The sequence below is a fragment of the Oncorhynchus clarkii genome, chromosome 1 (assembly GCF_045791955.1).
Source record: "Oncorhynchus clarkii lewisi isolate Uvic-CL-2024 chromosome 1, UVic_Ocla_1.0, whole genome shotgun sequence".
NCBI lineage: Eukaryota > Metazoa > Chordata > Actinopteri > Salmoniformes > Salmonidae > Oncorhynchus > Oncorhynchus clarkii.
Window position 1 is genome coordinate 88951311 of NC_092147.1, and position 24537 is coordinate 88975847.

The 24537-nt window shown below is 45.4% G+C and overlaps 1 protein-coding gene across 4 annotated transcripts in view; it reads left to right on the forward strand.

Moving 5' to 3' along the window:
* Positions 1-24537, forward strand: part of LOC139413773 (DNA-directed RNA polymerase III subunit RPC1-like) — a 65390-nt gene extending 40853 nt beyond the window's left edge. Inside the window, exons 22-33 of one of the 4 annotated variants that reach the window (XM_071161533.1) lie at positions 4868-4903; positions 7886-7972; positions 10616-10698; positions 11983-12153; positions 13130-13223; positions 15440-15532; positions 17354-17518; positions 19432-19596; positions 20002-20133; positions 22866-22998; positions 23740-23897; positions 24035-24144. In XM_071161533.1, coding sequence (XP_071017634.1) covers positions 4868-4903; positions 7886-7972; positions 10616-10698; positions 11983-12153; positions 13130-13223; positions 15440-15532; positions 17354-17518; positions 19432-19596; positions 20002-20133; positions 22866-22998; positions 23740-23888 — 1308 coding nt within the window. In that variant the 3' untranslated portion in view covers positions 23889-23897; positions 24035-24144. Of the gene's footprint in view, positions 1-4867; positions 4904-7885; positions 7973-10615; positions 10699-11982; positions 12154-13129; positions 13224-15439; positions 15533-17353; positions 17519-19431; positions 19597-20001; positions 20134-22865; positions 22999-23739 lie in introns of all 4 variants that reach the window. The other 3 variants (XM_071161523.1, XM_071161516.1, XM_071161542.1) reach the window with 3 other exon arrangements.

Consider the following 24537-nt stretch of genomic DNA (forward strand, 5'->3'; position numbering starts at 1 on the left):
ACATCAGTGATGGGGAGTGGTAAAGTGGTGTGTGGATGTCAATGAAAGTGTGTCATCCTCAACACCATGCGTCCCGCTGTTGCCGTCGGCAATGACCGCAAGAAGAAACCCGGGAGACAACGACAGACTACAATCACACAAAGGTTATATACAGTGCCTTGCGAAAGTATTCAGCCCCCTTGAACTTTGCGACCTTTTGCCACATTTCAGGCTTCAAACATAAAGATATAAAACTGTATTTTTTTGTGAAGAATCAACAACAAGTGGGACACAATCATGAAGTGGAACGACATTTATTGGATATTTCAAACTTTTTTAACAAATAAAAAACTGAAAAATTGGGCGTGCAAAATTATTCAGCCCCCTTAAGTTAATACTTTGTAGCGCCACCTTTTGCTGCGATTACAGCTGTAAGTCGCTTGGGGTATGTCTCTATCAGTTTTGCACATCGAGAGACTGAATTTTTTTCCCATTCCTCCTTGCAAAACAGCTCGAGCTCAGTGAGGTTGGATGGAGAGCATTTGTGAACAGCAGTTTTCAGTTCTTTCCACAGATTCTCGATTGGATTCAGGTCTGGACTTTGACTTGGCCATTCTAACACCTGGATATGTTTATTTTTGAACCATTCCATTGTAGATTTTGCTTTATGTTTTGGATCATTGTCTTGTTGGAAGACAAATCTCCATCCCAGTCTCAGGTCTTTTGCAGACTCCATCAGGTTTTCTTCCAGAATGGTCCTGTATTTGGCTCCACCCATCTTCCCATCAATTTTAACCATCTTCCCTGTCCCTGCTGAAGAAAAGCAGGCCCAAACCATGATGCTGCCACCACCATGTTTGACAGTGGGGATGATGTGTTCAGCTGTGTTGCTTTTACGCCAAACATAACGTTTTGCATTGTTGCCAAAAAGTTCAATTTTGGTTTCATCTGACCAGAGCACCTTCTTCCACATGTTTGGTGTGTCTCCCAGGTGGCTTGTGGCAAACTTTAAACAACACTTTTTATGGATATCTTTAAGAAATGGCTTTCTTCTTGCCACTCTTCCATAAAGGCCAGATTTGTGCAATATACGACTGATTGTTGTCCTATGGACAAAGTCTCCCACCTCAGCTGTAGATCTCTGCAGTTCATCCAGAGTGATCATGGGCCTCTTGGCTGCATCTCTGATCAGTCTTCTCCTTGTATGAGCTGAAAGTTTAGAGGGACGGCCAGGTCTTGGTAGATTTGCAGTGGTCTGATACTCCTTCCATTTCAATATTATCGCTTGCACAGTGCTCCTTGGGATGTTTAGGCTTGGGAAATCTTTTTGTATCCAAATCCGGCTTTAAACTTCTTCACAACAGTATCTCGGACCTGTCTGGTGTGTTCCTTGTTCTTCATGATGCTCTCTGCACTTTTGACGGACCTCTGAGACTATCACAGTGCAGGTGCATTTATACGGAGACTTGATTACACACAGGTGGATTGTATTTATCATCATTAGTCATTTAGGTCAACATTGGATCATTCAGAGATCCTCACTGAACTTCTGGAGAGAGTTTGCTGCACTGAAAGGAAAGGGGCTGAATAATTTTGCACGCCCAATTTTTCAGTTTTTGATTTGTTAAAAAAGTTTGAAATATCCAATAAATGTCGTTCCACTTCATGATTGTGTCCCACTTGTTGTTGATTCTTCACAAAAAAATAACAGTTTTATATCTTTATGTATGAAGCCTGAAATGTGGCAAAAGGTTGCAAAGTTCAAGGGGGCCGAATACTTTCGCAAGGCACTGTATCTCTACCGTGTACAGGCGGCCTTTCCATCTGCCGAACACGGTGTTCTACAACGTGCCCGACGTGGCTGCTGTCAACGCGTCCGTACAAGCCAGTCAGCAGGAGAGATTTCATCATGGATCTGGCATGTGAGCTTCGTGAGAACCACATGAACGCCAAGAAAGAAGCTACAGACGCTCTCCCTCTCTCTCGCTCTCGCTCTCTCTCTCGCTCCCTCTCCCTCTCTCTCTCTCTCGCTCTCTCTCTCTCTCGCTCCCTCTCTCGCTCTCGCTCTCTCTCACTTCTTCTCCCTCTCTCTCTCGCTCTCTCTCGCTCCCTCTCCCTCTCGCTCTCGCTCTCGCTCTCTCCCTCCCCCTCTCTCTCTTCCTCAAGATACCACAGCTCCCACTGGGGAAAAACAAGACACAATGTGAAGTCGGCTGCCTCACACGAAGCCCTGAAGCTGTGTGCTGGCTGTGGAACCTGAAGCATAAAGAGAGAACTGGATTGCTTCATGCGTAAAGGCACCGGTATAAGGGCCCAATACAGTGTCTGATACCATCAACAGATGACTGTCTTTATATCTTGTCATTTTAATATATTTCCACTAATATTTCTGAATGCAATTGAATCCTTTACAATGTAGTCCAGTTCATGTTTAGGAATACAGCAAATCATTTCACCTGTGCACCTGGCTGGTTATATTATTATTATTATTATTATTATTATCATCACATTTTTCATTTCTACTTTGTCAGAAGAAGCTGTAAACTGGACTTTATTAATGACTTTAACTCTTATTACTAATTTAATTTACAAATCAAGTTGATCAAATGGAAACACTGTAGTGTTTTATTGTTACTGGAATGAAAATAGACTACAGGCCTACGTTGTTTTTTTTCTTCTTAGGACTTAATAGAATTATACAAAACAACATATCCTTGACGATCCATCTAAACAACTAGTCTTTTTTTATTTATTTTTTTATTTCCACAAGTATTTCTTTATGCAATTTAATCCTTTACAATAGTTTATGCACTATTTATCAAGCTTGTTTGTGCTCCTTGCAGGTTGATATGCATCTGAGGCATATGCTAAAGGGGATGCCCAGCAATGTTCTCTAGTGGGTACTGATAGGCTGAAAGGCCAGGCAGTTCTAGTATTAAGGACGTGTCCCATGAGACCTCCGTGCTCTAGGATTCCTCCTTTAATGACGTGTACCATGAGACCGCCGTGCTCTAGGATTCCTCCTTTAATGACGTGTCCCATGAGACCTCCGTGCTCTAGGATTCCTCCTTTAATGACGTGTCCCATGAGACCTCCGTGCTCTAGGATTCCTCCTTTAATGACGTGTCCCATGAGACCTCCGTGCTCTAGGATTCCTCCTTTAATGACCTGTACCATGAGACCTCCGTGCTCTAGGATTCCTCCTTTAATGACCTGTACTATGAGACCTCCGTGCTCTAGGATTCCTCCTTTAATGACGTGTACCATGAGACCTCCGTGCTCTAGGATTCCTCCTTTAAAGACGTGTCCCATGAGACCTCCGTGCTCTAGGATTCCTCCTAATAAAGACGTGTCCCATGAGACCTCCGTGCTCTAGGATTCCTCTTTTAAAGACGTGTACCATGAGACCTCCGTGCTCTAGGATTCCTCCTAATAAAGACGTGTCCCATGAGACCTCCGTGCTCTAGGATTCCTCCTTTAATGACGTGTACCATGAGACCTCCTGCTCTAGGATTCCTCCTTTAATGACGTGCCCCATGAGACCTCCGTGCTCTAGGATTCCTCCTAATAATGACGTGTACCATGAGACCTCCGTGCTCTAGGATTCCTCCTTTAATGACGTGTCCCATGAGACCTCCGTGCTCTAGGATTCCTCCTTTAATGACGTGTACCATGAGACCTCCGTGCTCTAGGATTCCTCCTAATAAAGACGTGTCCCATGAGACCTCCGTGCTCTAGGATTCCTCCTTTAATGACGTGTCCCATGAGACCTCCGTGCTCTAGGATTCCTCCTTTAATGACGTGCCCCATGAGACCTCCGTGCTCTAGGATTCCTCCTTTAATGACGTGTCCCATGAGACCTCCGTGCTCTAGGATTCCTCCTAATAAAGACGTGTCCCATGAGACCTCCGTGCTCTAGGATTCCTCCTAATAATGACGTGTACCATGAGACCTCCGTGCTCTAGGATTCCTCCTTTAATGACGTGTCCCATGAGACCTCTGTGCTCTAGGATTCCTCCTTTAATGACGTGTACCATGAGACCTCCGTGCTCTAGGATTCCTCCTAATAAATACGTGTCCCATGAGACCTCCGTGCTCTAGGATTCCTCCTTTAATGACGTGTCCCATGAGACCTCCGTGCTCTAGGATTCCTCCTTTAATGACGTGTCCCATGAGACCTCCGTGCTCTAGGATTTCTCCTAGAGGACGTGTACCATGAGTACTGTGTACTGTGACTAGAAAACTAGAAATGCATATTTTCACATAAAAAAAGCTTCTCTAAACATTAAAAGCATCTTTAAACATTTATAATGTATGTTGTCCTAACAGGGTTTGTGTATATTGTTACTGTTTCTTCATCAGTACATGCTCTGTAATCCAGAGGCTTATTTGAAGGTATATTATATGTATCTTGGTGATTTAGTCTCCCTAGGCAGATGGGGCTACGTCCCATTTTAACAATGTTCCGTCATACACACTCAGGGTCTGGAAGTTCTGATACTGGTTGATGGGGACGGAAGCCTGAAGGATTGTCATCGTTATTGTTGGAACGTTCCCCCCTTTTTTTTGAATATAAACTTTTAATTGGAATGTTGAAAGTCAGATCAGCACAAGGGGTCAAGGACTTGTACGACAACTTCTGGTTTCAAATTAATAGACCTATCCGTTATCAGCTAATTAACTGATTTCAAGATAGCAGCATAATCACCTTCTTTTTTTTCCTCCATTCGTTAGTTTTATTTCATTTTTGTTTCTAGTCATTACCATATTTTAATGATGAATAATGTGAGCGCCCGTGCGCGCACACAGAGTTGATTTAAAGGAACGTGTGGTAAGGTTGATCCAGTTTACTCTGTGGTTTCTGTCTTACTTTGTCCCCCTCGTCAAGGCCTTGACAGACACGGGCTCAGAGAAGTATATGGAGGTACGGTGTCTAACGTGCATCATGTCTCGGTAATGGTGTGAGACTAACCACGGTGACAACAGCACCGTTTCAGCACTGCTTTCAGTCAGTTGGTCAATTCTAAAGTTTGGCTTTTTCAATGTGTCTACCCATGTTTGGATTAAAGTACTGATCAGGCAAGTGTTGAATCGTAGTAGGGGGTTTGATTTGATCAAATAAATTAAACGTTGTACATATTTTAAATACATTTTATTGTAGAATGCATCCACAGTTGATTTGAATGTTATTTTACTAATCGTGTAAGAGTTGCATCGTTATAGGGTTTTGATCAACAGAATGTTTTTGGCAGGGTTGATTTAAATGGATTGTAGAATGAAATGGAATGAGTGTTTCCTGTTCTGTGATGTTACTGTCTGTCCTGCACAGCCTGACCTAGTGCGTAGTGCTGTGTTGAAAGACCAGTTTACACTGTGAAGCTCTGCTGGTGTGTTGTGTGGAAGCATGATCTCCTAACGGTTCTCTTGATTTACCAAGGTCTGTGCACTACATTATGTACTAAGTAACCCAGGGGCAAAAGTGGTTGAAGAGGCATCACTTTACAACCATCACTTTACAACCATCACTTTAGAACCCCTTTACAACCACCACTTTAGAACCACTTTACAACCATCACAACCATCACTTTAGAACCCCTTTAGAACCATCACTTTACAACCATCACTTTACAACCACTTTACAACCATCACAACCATCACTTTAGAACCCCTTTACAACCATCACTTTAGAACCCCTTTACAACCACCACTTTAGAACCACTTTACAACCATCACTTTGGAACCCCTTTACAACCATCACTTTGGAACCACTTTACAACCACTTTACAACCATCACTTTAGAACCCCTTTACAACCATCACTTTGGAACCCCTTTACAACCATCACTTTACAACCACTTTACAACCATCACTTTACAACCACTTTACAACCATCACTTTACAACCATCACAACATCACTTTGGAACCCCTTTACAACCATCACTTTAGAACCCCTTTACAACCACTTTACAACCATCACTTTACAACCCCTTTACAACCATCACAACATCACTTTGGAACCCCTTTACAACCACTTTACAACCATCACTTTAGAACCCCTTTAGAACCATCACTTTAGAACCCCTTTACAACCATCACTTTAGAACCCCTTTACAACCATCACAACCATCACTTTAGAACCCCTTTACAACCATCACTTTGGAACCCCTTTGGAACCATCACAACCATCGCTTTAGAACCACTTTACAACCATCACTTTAGAACCCCTTTACAGCCATCACAACCATCACTTTAGAACCCCTTTACAACCATCACTTTAGAACCACTTTACAACCATCACTTTAGAACCATCACAACCATCACTTTAGAACCCCTTTACAACCATCACAACCATCACTTTGGAACCCCTTTAGAACCATCACAACCATCGCTTTAGAACCACTTTACAACCATCACTTTAGAACCCCTTTACAGCCATCACAACCATCACTTTAGAACCCCTTTACAACCATCACAACCATCACTTTAGAACCACTTTACAACCATCACTTTAGAACCCCTTTACAGCCATCACAACCATCACTTTAGAACCCCTTTACAACCATCACAACCATCACTTTAGAACCACTTTACAACCATCACTTTAGAACCCCTTTACAGCCATCACAACCATCACTTTAGAACCCCTTTACAGCCATCACAACCATCACTTTAGAACCATCATTGTAACCAGTTTACAACCGTCATTTCTACCAGCTTTTTATTTATTTATTTAATAAATTGTATTTTCCCCACTGGGTTTCTAAAGTGTTACATCTCAACAGGAGTGAATTATTGACATCTTATCTTATCATGGCTGTTATTGACATGGCTCTCTCTCCCTCCCTTTATCTCTCTCTCTCTCTCCCTTTATCTCACTCTCTCTCTCTCCCTTTATCTCACTCTCTCTCTCCCTCCCTTTATCTCCCTTTATCTCTCTCTCCCTTTATCTCACTCTCTCTCTCCCTCTCGCTCTCCCTTTATCTCACTCTCTCTCCCTTTATCTCACTCTCTCTCTCTCTCCCTTTATCTCACTCTCTCTCTCTCTCCCTTTATCTCACTCTCTCTCTCCCTCTCTCTCTCCCTTTATCTCACTCTCTCTCTCCCTCCCTTTATCTCTCTCTCTCTCCCTTTATCTCACTCTCTCTCTCTCTCCCTTTATCTCACTCTCTCTCTCCCTCTCGCTCTCCCTTTATCTCCCTTTATCTCTCCCTTTCTCTCACTCTCTCTCTCTCTCTCTCTCCCTTTATCTCTCTCTCTCTCTCCCTTTATCTCACTCTCTCTCTCCCTCTCGCTCTCCCTTTATCTCATTCTCTCTCCCTCTCACTCTCTCTTTCTCTCACTCTCTCTCCCTTTCTCTCACTCTCCCTTTCTCTCACTCTCTCTCACTCTCTCTCCCTTTATCTCACTCTCCCTTTATCTCACTCTCACTCTCTCTCCCTTTATCTCACTCTCCCTTTATCTCACTCTCTCTCTCTCTCCCTTTATCTCACTCTCTCTCTCCCTCTCGCTCTCCCTTTATCTCACTCTCTCTCCCTTTCTCTCTCTCTCCCTTTATCTCACTCTCTCTCTCCCTCCCTTTATCTCTCTCTCTCTCCCTTTATCTCACTCTCTCTCTCTCTCCCTTTATCTCACTCTCTCTCTCCCTCTCGCTCTCCCTTTATCTCCCTTTATCTCTCTCTCTCTCCCTTTCTCTCACTCTCTCTCTCTCTCTCTCTCTCTCCCTTTATCTCACTCTCTCTCTCCCTCTCGCTCTCCCTTTATCTCATTCTCTCTCCCTCTCACTCTCTCTTTCTCTCACTCTCTCTCCCTTTCTCTCACTCTCCCTTTCTCTCACTCTCTCTCACTCACTCTCCCTTTATCTCACTCTCCCTTTATCTCACTCTCTCTCCTTCTCTCCCAACCAAAGGAGATCAAAAAGTTCATCAAGGCTACATCTGAGAAGATCAAGAAGACCAGGGACAAATACGGCATCAACGACAATGGCACCACTGAGGTAGACCTTTTCATCCTTTACATTTAACACAGTCACAATGACATCTCTTTTTCAAGCAGTCCATCCAGGATTTAGCTGTTTCCCATCACTGCACTATTCCTGCATAAATGGGGCGGCAGGGTAGCCTAGTGGTTAGAGTGTAGGGACGGCAGGGTAGCCTAGCGGTTAGAGTGTAGGGACGGCAGGTAGCCTAGTGGTTAGAGTGTAGGGACGGCAGGGTAGCCTAGCGGTTAGAGTGTAGAGACGGCAGGGTAGCCTAGTGGTTAGAGTGTAGGGACGGCAGGGTAGCCTAGTGGTTAGAGTGTAGGGACGGCAGGTAGCCTAGTGGTTAGAGTGTAGGGACGGCAGGTAGCCTAGTGGTTAGAGTGTAGGGACGGCAGGTAGCCTAGTGGTTAGAGTGTAGGGACGGCAGGGTAGCCTAGCGGTTAGAGTGTAGAGACGGCAGGGTAGCCTAGTGGTTAGAGTGTAGAGACGGCAGGGTAGCCTAGTGGTTAGAGTGTAGGGACGGCAGGGTAGCCTAGTGGTTAGAGTGTAGGGACGGCAGGTAGCCTAGTGGTTAGAGTGTAGGGACGGCAGGTAGCCTAGTGGTTAGAGTGTAGGGACGGCAGGTAGCCTAGTGGTTAGAGTGTAGGGACGGCAGGTAGCCTAGTGGTTAGAGTGTAGGGACGGCAGGTAGCCTAGTGGTTAGAGTGTAGGGACGGCAGGTAGTCTAGTGGTTAGAGTGTAGGGGGGCAGGTATCCTAGTGGTTAGAGTGTAGGGACGGCAGGTAGCCTAGTGGTTAGAGTGTAGGGACGGCAGGGTAGCCTAGTGGTTAGAGTGTAGGGACGGCAGGTAGCCTAGTGGTTAGAGTGTAGGGACGGCAGGTAGCCTAGTGGTTAGAGTGTAGGGACGGCAGGTAGCCTAGTGGTTAGAGTGTAGGGACGGCAGGGTAGCCTAGCGGTTAGAGTGTAGAGACGGCAGGGTAGCCTAGCGGTTAGAGTGTAGGGACGGCAGGGTAGCCTAGTGGTTAGAGTGTAGAGACGGCAGGGTAGCCTAGTGGTTAGAGTGTAGGGACGGCAGGGTAGCCTAGCGGTTAGAGTGTAGGGACGGCAGGTAGCCTAGCGGTTAGAGTGTAGGGACGGCAGGTAGCCTAGCGGTTAGAGTGTAGGGACGGCAGGTAGCCTAGTGGTTAGAGTGTAGGGACGGCAGGTAGCCTAGTGGTTAGAGTGTAGGGGCGGCAGGGTAGCCTAGTGGTTAGAGTGTAGGGGCGGCAGGTAGCCTAGTGGTTAGAGTGTAGGGACGGCAGGTAGCCTAGCGGTTAGAGTGTAGGGACAGCAGGTAGCCTAGTGGTTAGAGTGTAGGAACGGCAGGTAGCCTAGTGGTTAGAGTGTAGGGACGGCAGGTAGCCTAGCGGTTAGAGTGTAGGGACGGCAGGTAGCCTAGCGGTTAGAGTGTAGGGACAGCAGGTAGCCTAGTGGTTAGAGTGTAGGACTAGTAACCGGGAGGTTGCAAGTTCAAACCCCCAAGCTGACACGGTACAAATCTGTCGTTCTGCCCCTGAACAAGGCAGTTAACCCACTGTTCCTAGGCCGTCATTGAAAGTAAGAATTTGTTCTTAACTGACTTGCCTAGTTAAAGGTTTAAAAATAACAATAATAAAACAGTCAGCGCAGTGCAATATTACCACATAAATATATAATCACTACAAAATAAGGGCTCGCAATTTTAACCGATCACCGCAATTTTACAACGTAAAATGACTGAATCAAACTTTTCGCCGTCAAAGCTTTTTTGTGACAATTTAAACCGAAAATCACCAAAGCCTTACTTGATTGTATAAATTATTTATCTGTATCTGTCCATTAGCCCATCTTAGTGTAAATTAGGGCTGTCCCCGACAAAAAAAATCCTCTTCTTTCGACCAATCAATTAGTCAACATTTTTAAACGTGTATTTTTCCATTTATAGACACACCCTATGTGTTTTCATAAAATCAACTATATGTTTGTCATATGCTTTAATCGCACTGTTTGATGAAATAAGATACAAATGCCTCAAGAGGGAACCAGAGATCAAGATAACCAGAAGGAAAAACCCTTAACCTCAACCATCCTCATCCCGCTCTTCCTGGCTTTTACAGGTTCTGCCTTCACTCTCCTGAAGTTGCAGGTAATAGGTTACAGTACACGAGGAGTGTGCAACATTTCTCATGTGTAATGCAAACGTCTTACAATGTCCACCGATCTGCGTGCCAGTTATGGTTTTCATGTGCACGTTTTTCGTGGAACAGTTTTTTAAAATTTATTATAACTTATTCGTATCTCAGAAATGAATCTCATGGGGCAGCTTCATGAAATGGGTGTCCATGGGCCGAGCCTAAGATCACCATGCGCAATGCCAACTGTCGAGTGGTGTAAAGCTCACCGCCATTGGACTCTGGAGCGGTGGAAATGCGTTCTCTGGAGTGATGAATCACGCTTCACCATCTGGCAGTCCGACGGATGAATCTGGGTTTGGCGGATGCCAGGAGAACACTACCTGCCCTATAACTGTAAATCTCAGTGTAAATCCTCTTGCTCACGTTCTCTCTCGCTCTCTCTCTCTGTTGTGCTCTCTGTCTCGCACTCTCTCTTTCTCTCTCTCTCTCTCTCTCTCTGTTTCAGCCCAGAGTTCTGTATCAGTTGGACCGCATCACTCCCAGCCAGCTAGAGAAGTTTCTGGAGACCTGCAGGGACAAGTACATGAGGTACTGTGTCTGTGTACATGAGGTACTGTGTCTGTGGTGGTCACTGCTCAGAGATGGCTGTGTCTGTGGTGGTCACTGCTCACAGATGGCTGTGTCTGTGGTGGTCACTGCTCACAGATGGCTGTGTCTGTGGTGGTCACTGCTCACAGATGGCTGTGTCTGTGGGGGTCACTGCTTACAGATGGCTGTGTCAGTGGGGGTCACTGCTCACAGATGGCTGTGTCTGTGGTGGTCACTGCTCACAGATGGCTGTGTCTGTGGTGGTCACTGCTCACAGATGGCTGTGTCTGTGGTGGTCACTGCTCACAGATGGCTGTGTCTGTGGTGGTCACTGCTCACAGATGGTTGTGTCTGTGGTGGTCACTGCTCACAGATGGCTGTGTCTGTGGTGGTCACTGCTCACAGATGGCTGTGTCTGTGGTGGTCACTGCTCACAGATGGCTGTGTCTGTGGTGGTCACTGCTCACAGATGGCTGTGTCTGTGGTGGTCACTGCTCACAGATGGCTGTGTCTGTGGTGGTCACTGCTCACAGATGGTTGTATCTGTGGTGGTCACTGCTCACAGATGGTTGTATCTGTGGTGGTCACTGCTCACAGGTGGTTGTGTTAATGGAGTGATAAGTAACCTTGCTTGAAACTTGGGAGACTTGTGTTCGATCCCCAAGCTAATGCCTAGGAGTATCTTGGGAGACTTGTGTTCGATCCCCAAGCTAATGCCTAGGAGTATCTTGGGAGACTTGTGTTCGATCCCCAAGCTAATGCCTAGGAGTATCTTGGGAGACTTGTGTTCGATCCCCAAGCTAATGCCTAGGAGTATCTTGGGAGACTTGTGTTCGATCCCCAAGCTAATGCCTAGGAGTATCTTGGGATACTTGTGTTCGATCCCCAAGCTAATGCCTAAGAGTATCTTGGGAGACTTGTGTTCGATCCCCAAGCTAATGCCTAGGAGTATCTTGGGAGACTTGTGTTCAATCCCCAAGCTAATGCCTAGGAGTATCTTGGGAGACTTGTGTTCGATCCCCAAGCTAATGCCTAGGAGTATCTTGGGAGTCTTGTGTTCGATCCCCAAGCTAATGCCTAGGAGTATCTTGGGAGACTTGTGTTGAACCCCCCCTGTAGGACACACTATGCCCATTGATTCTATGTCTCAATCCTATCTGTCTGAATACTTGTGTTAGCTCCCCAGGTTAATACTTAGTCCTTTAGCTCAGCGGGTCAACCCAGGTTTGAACCCCCGGTAGGTAACACTTTACCCATTCATCCTTACATGTCTGTTTCCCCCAGAGCTCAGATGGAGCCGGGCTCAGCAGTAGGAGCCCTGTGTGCCCAGAGCATTGGGGAGCCTGGGACCCAGATGACCCTGAAAACCTTCCACTTTGCTGGGGTAGCCTCCATGAACATCACCCTGGGGGTCCCGCGCATCAAGGAGATCATCAACGCCTCCAAGAACATCAGGTGAGTCGGGGGTCAAAGCCCTTATCAAGCTACTTTTGAAATGGCTTTAGGACAGGAGGATTCAGATCTGAGCCTGGAGGTCCAGAGTACTGCTGGTTTGCTGTTCTAAATGATACTTAATTGTACCCGCCTGGTGTCCCAAGTCTAAATCAGTGTTTGATTAGAGAGGAAGAATGAAAATCAGCCGTGGAACTGGTTTAGGATGGTCAGTCAACATCAGATGTGAGTCAGAGCTGGACTTGGAGAAGTCTCTGTTACTCCTCTCACTTTTCTCTCCAGACTACTATAGTAGAAGGATCATGAAGGCTTGCTCATTGTTACAAGTTACTAGGAGAAGTTCAGATTCAATCAATTTCACCCTGAAGCATAAAACCTAAAAACAGATAGTTTTCGTCCAAATAATTCCTTGTCTTCCTGACTGAACAGGAATACGGCCTGAATCCCAAATGGCATCCTATTCCTTATATAGTGCACTACTTTTGACCAGAGCCCTATATAGGGAATAGGGTGCTGTTTGGACCCAGCCGGGATCCTTCAGAGCGGACCGCCGGGCGCCGTGTTCCATTAGCTCTGATTGGTGTCTGCTTCTACATGACCAGACAGCCAAGAAGGTTCTTCCAATCACAGTGCCCAACTGTGATGTTCCCCCGTCAGCCGGTAGTTATTCTGCTCCGTGTCCTAATCACACAGCCCTGGAGAGAATCCTGGAGAAGGAATGAATACACCTTCGAGAGAGGGGGAGAGGGAGGGAGGGAGAGTAGGGAGAGAGAGAGGGGGGGAGAGAGAAGGGGGGGGGGGGGAGAGGGGGGGAGAGAGAGAGAGAGAGACGGAGAGAGAGATACAGAGATAAGAGAGTGTGAATCTCAAGCCAATTGCCTTGACAAACAATGAGCAGTAGCCCATCCGTTTTAAATGGCACTCTATTCAGAATGACACACACCATTTTATTAAAGGGCTTCTGTTGTGTTCCCATCAGCACACCTATAATCAGCGCTCACTTGGATGTGGACGACGACGCAGACTTCGGCCGGCTGGTGAAAGGGAGGATTGAGAAGACCCTTCTGGGAGAGGTAGCTCGCTATTCAGCACGTCCTGTAGCTACTCTACAGGGACAAATCTGTCACCGCTGTCAATGTCCCCCTTTTTCTCCACAACGTCACGAGTCACACGGTGGAGTGATTCCCGCTCCTGCAAGGTTGCTGTGCTGTTGTGCTGTTTTGAAAACGTGTGCTTCTGGCATCGTGCTCAGCACTACAGTTTTCAATACTACATTTTTATTATTTTTTTAATTTCACCTTTATTTAACTAAGTAGGCTAGTTGAGAACATGTTTACAACTGCGACCTGGCCAAGATAAAGCAAAGCAGTGCGACACAGAGTAACATAAACAAATGTACAGTCAATAACACAAAAGACAAGAAAAATAGAAAAACATCTATGTACAGTGTGTGCAAATGTAGAAGAGTAGGGAGGTAAGGCAATAAATAGGCCATAAAACGTTGGACTAGTAACCGGAAGGTTGCAAGTTCAAACCCCCCGAGCTGACAAGGTACAAATCTGTCGTTCTGCCCCTGAACAGGCAGTTTAACCCACTGTTCCTAGGCCTTCATTGTAAATAATAATTTGTTCTTAACTGACTTGCCTAGTTAAATAAAGGTAAAATAAAAAAATAGAGGTGAAAATAATTACAACTTAGCATTAATAGTGGAGTGATAGATGTGAATGAAGTAAGAATGCTTATGGATCACTATAATTCAGAACATGGTTCCATAGAATGCTGACAGGCTCTCACATTCAAATCAAAGTCTATTTGTCACATGCGCCGAGTACAACAGGTGTAGTAGACCTTAGTGAAATCCTTACTTACAAGCCCTTAAGTGTAGTAGACCTTAGTGAAATCCTTACTTACAAGCCCTTAACCAACAATACAGTTTTTTAAGAAAATAACCCCAAAAACAAAAGTAAGAGATAAGAATAACAAATCATTAAAGAGCAGCAGTAAATAACAATAGCGGGGGTATATATAGGGGGTACCAGTACAGATTCGAGGTAGTTGGGGTAATATGTACATGTAGGTAGAGTTATTAAAGTGACTATGCATAGATGATGACAGAGTAGCAGCAGCGTAGACGAGGGGGGGGGGGGGACAATGCAAATAGTCTGGGTAGTCATTTGATTAGGTGTTCAGGAGTCTGATGGCTTGGGGGTAGAAGCTGTTAAGAAGCCTTTTGGTCCTAGACTAGGCGCTCCGGTACCGCTTGCTGTGCGGGAGCAGAGAAACCAAGGCTAAAGCAAGTCTACCTTAGCTAAGTGCATTGATCAGTGTTTCAACTGTCGCTACAGTGTAGAAGTGGAGGATGTTGAGCTCTAATGAGAATTTCCTTCTGTAGTTTTTGGTGTAACTTTCTGACAGTTGAGCTCCGCTAGTTGGCCTTTAGCCTGAGCTCCGCTAGCTGGCCTTTAGCCTGAGCTCCGCTAGCTGGCCTTTAGCCTGAGCTCCGCTAGCTGGCCTTTAGCCTGAGCTCTGCTAGCTGGCCTTTAGCCTGAGCTCCGCTAGCTGGCCTTTAGCCTGAGCTCCGCTAGCTGGCCTTTAGCCTGAGCTCTGCTAGCTGGCCTTCATTGAGCTCTGCTAGCTGGCCTTTAGCCTGAGCTCTGCTAGCTGGCCTTCACTGAGCTCTGCTAGCTGGCCTTTAGCCTGAGCTCTGATAGCTGGCCTTTAGCCTGAGCTCCGCTAGCTAGCTGGCCTTTAGCCTGAGCTCCGCTAGCTAGCTGGCCTTTAGCCTGAGCTCCGCTAGCTAGCTGGCCTTTAGCCTGAGCTCCGCTAGCTAGCTGGCCTTTAGCCTGAGCTCCGCTAGCTGGCATTTAGCCTGAGCTTCGCTAGCTAGCTGGCCTTTAGCCTGAGCTCCGCTAGCTCAACTATCTCTCACCTCACAGGATGTCTGTTCATTATTCACCATTCAAGGATTAGTCTTGAAACTTTGATTTGCTTTTTATAGTTACAAATAATAATCTTATTTCCCCTGCCTTTTCAAAGTTTAATGTAACTATTAGGATGGCATTTGGACCACATAATAATCTAGCAGAGATGTTACCAAAAACAACCCTGTCATTTCAAATGCACAACACACAATGCACAATTACTGGCTGCTGCAAACACACTGTTTACAGTATACTTACTGTGTACTTGAAAATAGAATTACACCGTTCTGCCATGGCAACAGACAATCAATGTTTGCCATTTGACTTGTAAACGATTGAATTTACGTATCAGACTCTTTCCCTGACAGATTTCAGAGTACATTGAAGAGGTGTTTCTGCCAGACGACTGTTTCATTCTGGTCAAGCTGTCGCTGGAGAGGATCAGACTGCTACGGCTAGAGGTACCAACATAGAAATACACTTATTCTAGTCATTCTATGACCTGTTCTATTCATTCTATTGCTATATTATTCTATGATATTCTATTCCTTATTTTTCCATGACTATTTTTATTCATTCTATTTCTATGTAACTATTCTGTTGACTTTTATTTTATTTTTTGTTCTATATGACTATTATATTCATTCTATATGACTTCTATTCATTCTATTTCTATATGACTTTCCTATTCTAATTCAATATGACTATTAAATGCATTCTATATGACTTCTATTCATTCTATTTCTATATGACTTTCCTATTCTAATTCAATATGACTATTATATTCATTCTATATGACTTCTATTCATTCTATTTCTATATGACTTTCCTATTCTAATTCTATATGACTATTAAATGCATTCTATATGACTTCTATTCATTCTATTTCTATATGACTTTCCTATTCTAATTCTATATGACTATTATATTCATTCTATATGACTTCTATTCATTCTATTTCTATATGACTTTCCTATTCTAATTCTATATGACTATTATATTCATTCTATATGACTTCTATTCATTCTATTTCTATATGACTTTCCTATTCTAATTCTATATGACTTTCCTATTCTAATTCAATATGACTATTCTATTCATTCTTTATGACTTCTATTCATTCTATTTCTATATGACTTTCCTATTCTAATTCTATATGACTATTCTATTCATTCTATTGACTACACTATATAACAAAAGTATGTGGACACCCCTTCAAATTATTGGATTCGGCTATTTCAGCCACGCCCATTGCTAACAGGTGTATAAAATTGAGCACATATAATCTCCATAGACAAACTTTGGCAGTAGAATGGCCTTACTGAAGAGCTCAGTGACTTTCAACGTGGCACTGTCATAGGGTTCCACCTTTCCAACAAGTCAGTTTGTCATATTTCTGCCCTGCTAGAGCTGCCCTGGTCAACTTTAAGTGCTGTTATTGTGAAGTGGAAACGTCTAGGAGCAACAACTGCTCAGCCGCGAAGTTGCTGTCCTCGGTTGTAACACTCACTGCCGAGTTCCAAACTGCCTCTGGAAGCAACGTCAGCACAAGAACTGTTCATCCGGAGCTTAATGAAATGGGTTTCCGTGAGAAGGGCAGCCGCACACAAGCCTAAGATCACCATGCGCAATGCCAAGTGTCGGCTGGAGGGGTGTCAAGCTCGCCGGCATTGGAATTTGTAGCAGTGTAAAGGCGTTTTCTGGAGGGATGAATCACGCTTCACCATCTGGCAGTCCGGCGGACTAATCTGGGTTTGGCGAATGCCCGGGAGAACGCTACCTGCCCCAATGCATAGTGCCAACTGTAAAGTTTGGTGGAGTAGGAATAATGGTCTGGGGCTGTTTTTCAGGGTTCGGGCTCCTTAGTTCCAGTGAAGGGTAATCTTAATAGTACAGCATACAATGACATTCTAGACGATTCTATGCTTCCAACTTTGTGGCAACAGTTTGGGGAAGGCCCTTTCCTGTTTCAGCATGATAACAATGCCCCCGTGCACAAAGAGAGGTCCATACAGAAATGGTTTGTCGGTGTCGATGAACTTGACTGGCCTGCACAGAGGCCTCAACCCCATCAAACACCTTTGGGATGAATTGAAACACCGACTGCGAACCAGACCTAATCGCCCAACATCAGTGTCAGACCTCACTAATACTATTGTGGCTGAATGGAAGCAGGTCCCCGCAGCAACATCCCCTTTCTCTCGCTCGTTTTCTGCTCTCTTTCTCTCTCTCGCTCTCTCGCTCTCTGACTCTTATCTATTTCTGTCTGTGTCTCTCCCCAGGTGAATGCAGAGACAGTCCGCTACTCTATCTGCATGTCTAAGCTGAGAGTGAAGCCTGGAGACATAGCTGTACACGGGGAGGCAGTGGTCTGTGTATCTCCCAGGGAAAACAGCAAGAGCTCCATGTACTACGTCCTCCAGTCTCTAAAGGATAACCTGCCCAAGGTAAGAGTAACGCTGTGTCCCAAATGGCACCCTATTCAGCCCACTGCTTTTGACCGGGGCCCGTATTCCCTATATATAGTGAACCACTTTTGACCAGGGCCCGTATTCCCTATATATAGTGAACCACTATTGACCAGGGCCCGTATTCCCTATATATAGTGAACCACTTTTGACCAGGGCCCGTATTCCCTATATATAGTGAACCACTATTGACCAGGGCCCGTATTCCCTAGATATAGTGAACCACTATTGACCAGGGCCCGTATTCCCTATATATAGTGAACCACTATTGACCAGGGCCCGTATTCCCTATATATAGTGAACCACTATTGACCAGGGCCCGTATTCCCTATATATAGTGAACCACTATTGACCAGGGCCCGTATTCCCTATATATAGTGAACCACTTTTGACCAGGGCCCGTATTCCCTATATATAGTGAACCACTATTGACCAGGGCCCGTATTCCCTATATATAGTGAACCACTATTGACCAGGGCCCGTATTCCCTATATATAGTGAACCACTATTGACCAGGGCCCGTATTCCCTATATATAGTGAACCACTTTTGACCAGGGCCCGTATTCCCTATATATAGTGAACCACTTTTGACCAGGGCCCATATTCCCTATATATAGTGAACCACTATTGACCAGGGCCCGTATTCCCTATATATAGTGAACCACTATTGACCAGGGCCCGTATTCCCTATATATAGTGAACCACTATTGACCAGGGCCCGTATTCCCTATATATAATGAACCACTTTTGACTGGGGCTCTGGTCTAAAGTGTTGAACTAAAAATGTTAATCTTGTGTCAGTCTTCAGACAGGTCTCGCCTTGGATTATTTTAGTGAATTGTTTCTTTATGATTAGAAATGTATAGAATTCACCAGGCGGTAATGCTGCCAAGCCTCTGTACAGTTCATTATAGTGTGTCCCCTATAATCTCCTCCCTCTCTCTGTCTCCTCTCCTCCCTCTCTCTCTGTCCCCTCTCTCTGTCTCCTCCCTCTCTCTGTCTCCTCCCTCTCTCTGTCTCCTCCCTCTCTCTGTCCCCTCTCTCTCCTCCCTCTCTCTGTCCCTCTCTCTCTCTGTCCCTCTCTCTCTCTGTCCCCTCTCTCTCCTCCCTCTCTCTGTCCCCTCTCTCTCCTCCCTCTCTCTGTCCCCTCTCTCTCTTCCCTCTCTCTGTCCCCTCTCTCTGTCCCCTCTCTCTCCTCCCTCTCTCTGTCCCCTCTCTCTCCTCGCTCTCTCTGTCCCCTCTCTCTCCTCCCTCTCTCTGTCCCCTCTCTCTCCTCCCTCTCTCTGTCCCCTCTCTCTCCTCCCTCTCTCTCTCTGTCCCCTCTCTCTCCTCCCTCTCTCTCTCTGTCCCCTCTCTCTGTCCCCTCTCTCCTTTCCTCCCTCTCTCTGTCCCCTCTCTCCTTTCCTCCCTCTCTCTGTCCCCTCTCTCCTTTCCTCCCTCTCTCTGTCCCCTCTCTCCTTTCCTCCCTCTCTCTGTCCCCTCTCTCCTTTCCTCCCTCTCTCTGTCCCCTCTCTCCTTTCCTCCCTCTCTCTGTCCCCTCTCTCCTTTCCTCCCTCTCTCTGTCCCCTCTCTCCTTTCCTCCCTCTCTCCTTTCCTCCCTCTCTCCTTTCCTCCCTCTCTCTCCTCCCTCTCTCTCCTCCCTCTCTCTCTCTGTCCCCTCTCTCCTTTCCTCCCTCTCTCTGTCCCCTCTCTCCTTTCCTCCCTCTCTCTGTCCCCTCTCTCCTTTCCTCCCTCTCTCTGTCCCCTCTCTCCTTTCCTCCCTCTCTCTGTCCCCTCTCTCCTCCCCGTCTCTGTCCCCTCTCTCTGTCCCCTCCCTCTCTCTCCTCTCTGTCTCTGTCCCCTCCCTCTCTCTCCTCCCTCTCTCTCCTCTCTGTCTCTGTGGTGTTACTAGGTGGTGGTACAGGGTATCCCTGAGGTCTCCAGAGCTGTCATTCACATCGACGAGCAGACCGGCAAAAACAAGTACAAGCTGCTGGTTGAGGGAGACAACCTACGCAGTGTCATGGCAACCCACGGTGTCAACGGCAACAGGACCACCTCAAACAACACCTATGAGGTAACTAGACTGTAGAAGCCTCTCCTCCAAAAACAAACGGCAACATATTATCGTCCCATTTATTGGTCGAATTTCAAATGATCATCTCATTGATTGGCCTGAACCAATTCTCTCGATGACAGCTGTTGTTGTAAAAGAGGGGCTTTGTTAAATAAATGAATTGATTGAATTCCCCAATGCGTCTGTGCCGAGAACCAACAGACTGTTCTCTCCTCCAAAACAATCTACTTTCCCCGCGGCGGGGATCCTAGTTTGATCCCAGCATGAGCCTTAAGCATTTCTGTTCTGTCTGCTCTGTCTCCCTGCTGCTCCTCTTATCCTCCCATTTAATGAATCATACAAACATCAGTTTGGAATTCTAGTCTCCTTTAAACAGAATCGACTGATTGTCTCTCTGTTTCCCAGGTTGAGAAGACGATTGGTATCGAGGCTGCTAGGTCCACCATCATCAATGAGATCCAGTACACCATGGTGAACCACGGCATGAGCATCGACAGGCGACACGTCATGCTCCTGGCTGACCTCATGTCCTATAAGGTCGGTGAGAAGATGGAGACTGTTTTATTCAAAGACGAATAATAATGAGGGAGGTTTTTTTTTTTGAAGTTTGTTTTGTGACGACAGATGAAGTCCTCTGTTTGCAGTTTAGATGCAAAAATCCTGGAACTTTTAATACATTCCCTGGTTTTCCCTGAAATCCTGGTTAGAGGATTCCCGTAATAAATCATGCAACCAGGATTTCTGGAAAAACTGGGAATTTATTGAAAGTCCCCAGAATTTTGCTAACCTGTGCAGGCCTACTCTCAGCTAATGTCATATTTTAACATGTGTTTTCCATTGAAATACAGTACCAGTCAAAAGTTTGGACACCTGCCTCCCGAGTGGTGCAGCGGTCTAAGACACTGCATCGCAGTGCTAGCTGTGTCATTACAGATCCTGGTTCGATTCCAGGCTGTGTCGGGAGACCCATTAGTGACTGGGAGACCCATGAGACGGCGCACAATTGGCCCAGCGTCGTCTGGGTTAGGGGAGGGTTTGGCCCAGCGTCGTCCGGGTTAGAGGAGGGTTTAGCCCAGCGTCGTCCGGGTTAAGGGAGGGTTTGGCCCAGCGTCGTCCGGGTTAGGGGAGGGTTTGGCCCAGCGTCGTCCGGGTTAGGGGAGGGTTTGGCCCAGCGTCATCCGGGTTAGGGGAGGGTTTGGCCCAGCGTCGTCCGGGTTAGAGGAGGGTTTGGCCCAGCGTCGTCCGGGTTAGAGGAGGGTTTGGCCCAGCGTCGTCCGGGTTAGGGGAGGGTTTGGCCCAGCGTCGTCCGGGTTAGGGGAGGGTTTGGCCCAGCGTCGTCCGGGTTAGGGGAGGGTTTGGCCCAGCGTTGTCCGGGTTAGGGGAGGGTTTGGCCCAGCGTCGTCCGGGTTAGGGGAGGGTTTGGCCCAGCATCAAAACTATGAAATAACACATATGGAATCATGAAGTAACCAAAAAACTGTTAATCAAAATATATTTTATGTTTGAGATTCTTCGAAGTAGCCACCCTTTGCCTTGATGACAGCTTTGCACATTCTTGTCATTCTCTTAACCAGCTTCATGAGGTAGTCACCTGGAATGCATTTCAATTAACAGGTGTGCCTTGTTAAAAGTTCATTCGTGGAATTTCTTTCCTTAATGCGTTTGTGCCAATCAGTTGTGTTGTGACAAGGTAGGGGTGGTATACAGAAGATAGCCCTATTTGGTAAAAGACCAAGTCCATATTATGGCAAGAACAGGTCAAATAAGCACATTACTTTAAGACCGGTCATTCAATCTGGAAAATTTCAAGAACTTTTAAAGTTTCTTCAAGTGCAGCCGCGGAAACCATCAAGTGCTATGATGAAACTGTCTCTCAAGAGGACCGCCACAAGAAAGGAAGACCCAGAGTCACGTCTGCTGCAGAGGATAAGTTCATTAGAGTTACCAGCCTCGGAAATTGCAGCCCAAATAAATGCTTCACAGTTCAAGTAACTGAACATTAAATTCTCTAGCAACAGCTCTGGTGGACATTCCTGCAGTCTGCATGCCAATCGCATGCTCCCTCAAAACTTGAAACATCTGTGGCATTGTGTTGTGTAACAAAACTGCACAATTTAGTGGCCTTGTATTGTCCCCAGCACAAGGTGCACCTGTGTGTAATGATCATGCTGTTTAATCAGCTTCTTGATATGCCACACCTGTCAGTTGGATGGATTATCTTGGCAATGGAGAAATGCTCACTAACAGGGATATAAACAAATTTGTGCACTAAATTTGAGAGAAATATGCTAATGACACATTTCTGGGATATTTTATTTCAGTTTGTGACACATGGGAACAACACTTTACATGTTGCGTTTACATTTGTGTTCAGTATATATTTTTTAAACTAATACAATTGCTCAAGAAAAAGATTAAGTTTAAGAAAAACAAAATCTCTGTATGTGATAGGACACAATATGTATAATAAAGTATGTAATGGGTTTTAAGTAATAGGATAATGTAATAAGATAATGGAATAAGGTTACAGAATAGGATAATGTAATAAGATAATGGAATATTGTTATAGAATATGATAGTGTAATATGATAATGCGATAAGATAATGTACTAGGGTTATGGAATAAGATGATGTAATATGGTTATGGAATAGGATAGTGTAATAAGATAATGTACTAGGGTTATGCAGTATGTCAATGTAATAAGATAATGTAATATGGTTATGCAATACGGTTATGGAATAGGATAATGTAATAGGGTTATGCAATAAGATAATGTAATGGGGTTATGTAATAAGATCATGTAATATGGTTATGGAATGGGATAATGTAATACGATTGTGTAATATTGGTTATGCAATAAGATAATGTAATAGGGTTATGGAATAGGATAATGTAATAAGAATGTGAAATATGGTTATGTGCTAGGGTAATAGAATAGGGTTATGCAATTGGATAATGTGATATGATAATGTAATAGTGGTATGAAACAGGATAATGTGATACGGATATGCAATAGGATAATGTAATATGATAGTATATAAGGTTATGCAATAGGATAATGTAACATGATAATATATAGAGTTATGCAATAGGATAATGTAACATGATAATATATAGGGTTATGCAATAGGATAATGTAACATGATAATATATAGAGTTATGCAATAGGATAATGTAACATGATAATATATAGGGTTATGCAATAGGATAATGTAACATGATAATATATAGGGTTATGCAATAAGGATACTGTATTTTCCATCCATAGGGTGAGATCCTGGGTATCACCCGGTTTGGCCTGGCTAAGATGAAGGAGAGCGTGTTGATGCTGGCGTCCTTCGAGAAAACTGCCGACCATCTCTTTGATGCCGCGTACTTTGGTCAGAAGGACTCGGTCTGTGGTGAGTTTCAGGCTTCCTCTTACTGTAGCAGAGTCACAGACATACAGCTACTCGGTAACAGAGAATAAACTGGCTTTTTGTTGTCTAAAAAAAACCATCTGTCCTTTCCACAACTTCTCTCATTCATTGCACTGATCTGACATAACTAATTAGCCACCTGTCAAGTGTTTTCACTACATGAAATGGAGAGGAGACGGAAGAGCGGTCGGATTTCCAGCCATTGAGAAAGAAATCCCAGACACAGCTGATTGTGCGCAATCTCTCTGTCCCCTCTGGGTCCAGGTGTATCTGAATATCTCTGTCTCCTCTGGCTCCAGGTGTATCTGAATCTCTCTGTCTCCTCTGGTTCCAGGTGTATCTGAATCTCTCTGTCTCCTCTGGTTCCAGGTGTATCTGAATCTCTCTGTCTCCTCTGGTTCCAGGTGTATCTGAATCTCTCTTGTCTCCTCTGGTTCCAGGTGTATCTGAATCTCTCTGTCTCCTCTGGTTCCAGGTGTATCTGAATCTCTCTTGTCTCCTCTGGTTCCAGGTGTATCTGAATCTCTCTTGTCTCCTCTGGTTCCAGGTGTATCTGAATCTCTCTGTCTCCTCTGATTCCGGGTGTATCTGAATCTCTCTGTCTCCTCTGATTCCGGGTGTATCTAAATCTCTCTGTCTCCTCTGATTCCGGGTGTATCTAAATCTCTCTGTCTCCTCTGGTTCCAGGTGTATCTGAATCTCTCTTGTCTCTTCTGGTTCCAGGTGTATCTGAATGCATCATCATGGGAATCCCCATGAACATCGGTACAGGACTGTTCAAGCTCTTACACAAGGCTGATAAGGACCCCACGCCACCCAGGAGACCCCTGCTCTTCGACAGTCCCGACTTCCACATCCCCTTGGTTACATAGTAGAACCCTGGGCTCGTGTCTGTCCCAGTAGAACCCAGGACTCTGTCTGTCTCAGTAGAACCCAGGACTCTGTCTGTCTCAGTAGAACCCAGGACTCTGTCTGTCTCAGTAGAACCCTGGGCTCGTGTCTGTCCCAGTAGAACCCAGGGCTCGTGTCTGTCCCAGTAGAACCCTGGGCTCGTGTCTGTCCCAGTAGAACCCTGGGCTCGTGTCTGTCCCAGTAGAACCCTGGGCTCGTGTCTGTCCCAGTAGAACCCTGGGCTCGTGTCTGTCCCAGTAGAACCCTGGGCTCGTGTCTGTCCCAGTAGAACCCTGGGCTCGTGTCTGTCCCAGTAGAACCCAGGGCTCGTGTCTGTCCCCCACCCAACATCTAATAATGTAAAATAATATGGTCATTTAGTAGATGCTTTAATCCAAAGGCTCCTACAGTTACACAGTGACACATCTGCAGTATATGTGGCCATTGTGGGAATCAACCCCACAACCCTTACTGTACTGATCTGATCAAGGCACTCTCATTGTATATGCTTATTTTGCTATCTGTGTGTGTGTGTGTGTGTGTGTGTGTGTGTGTGTGGGTGTGTGTGTGTGTGTGTGTGTGGGGTTAGGGTGTGGGGTTAGGGTGTGTGTGTGTGTGGCGTTAGTGTTA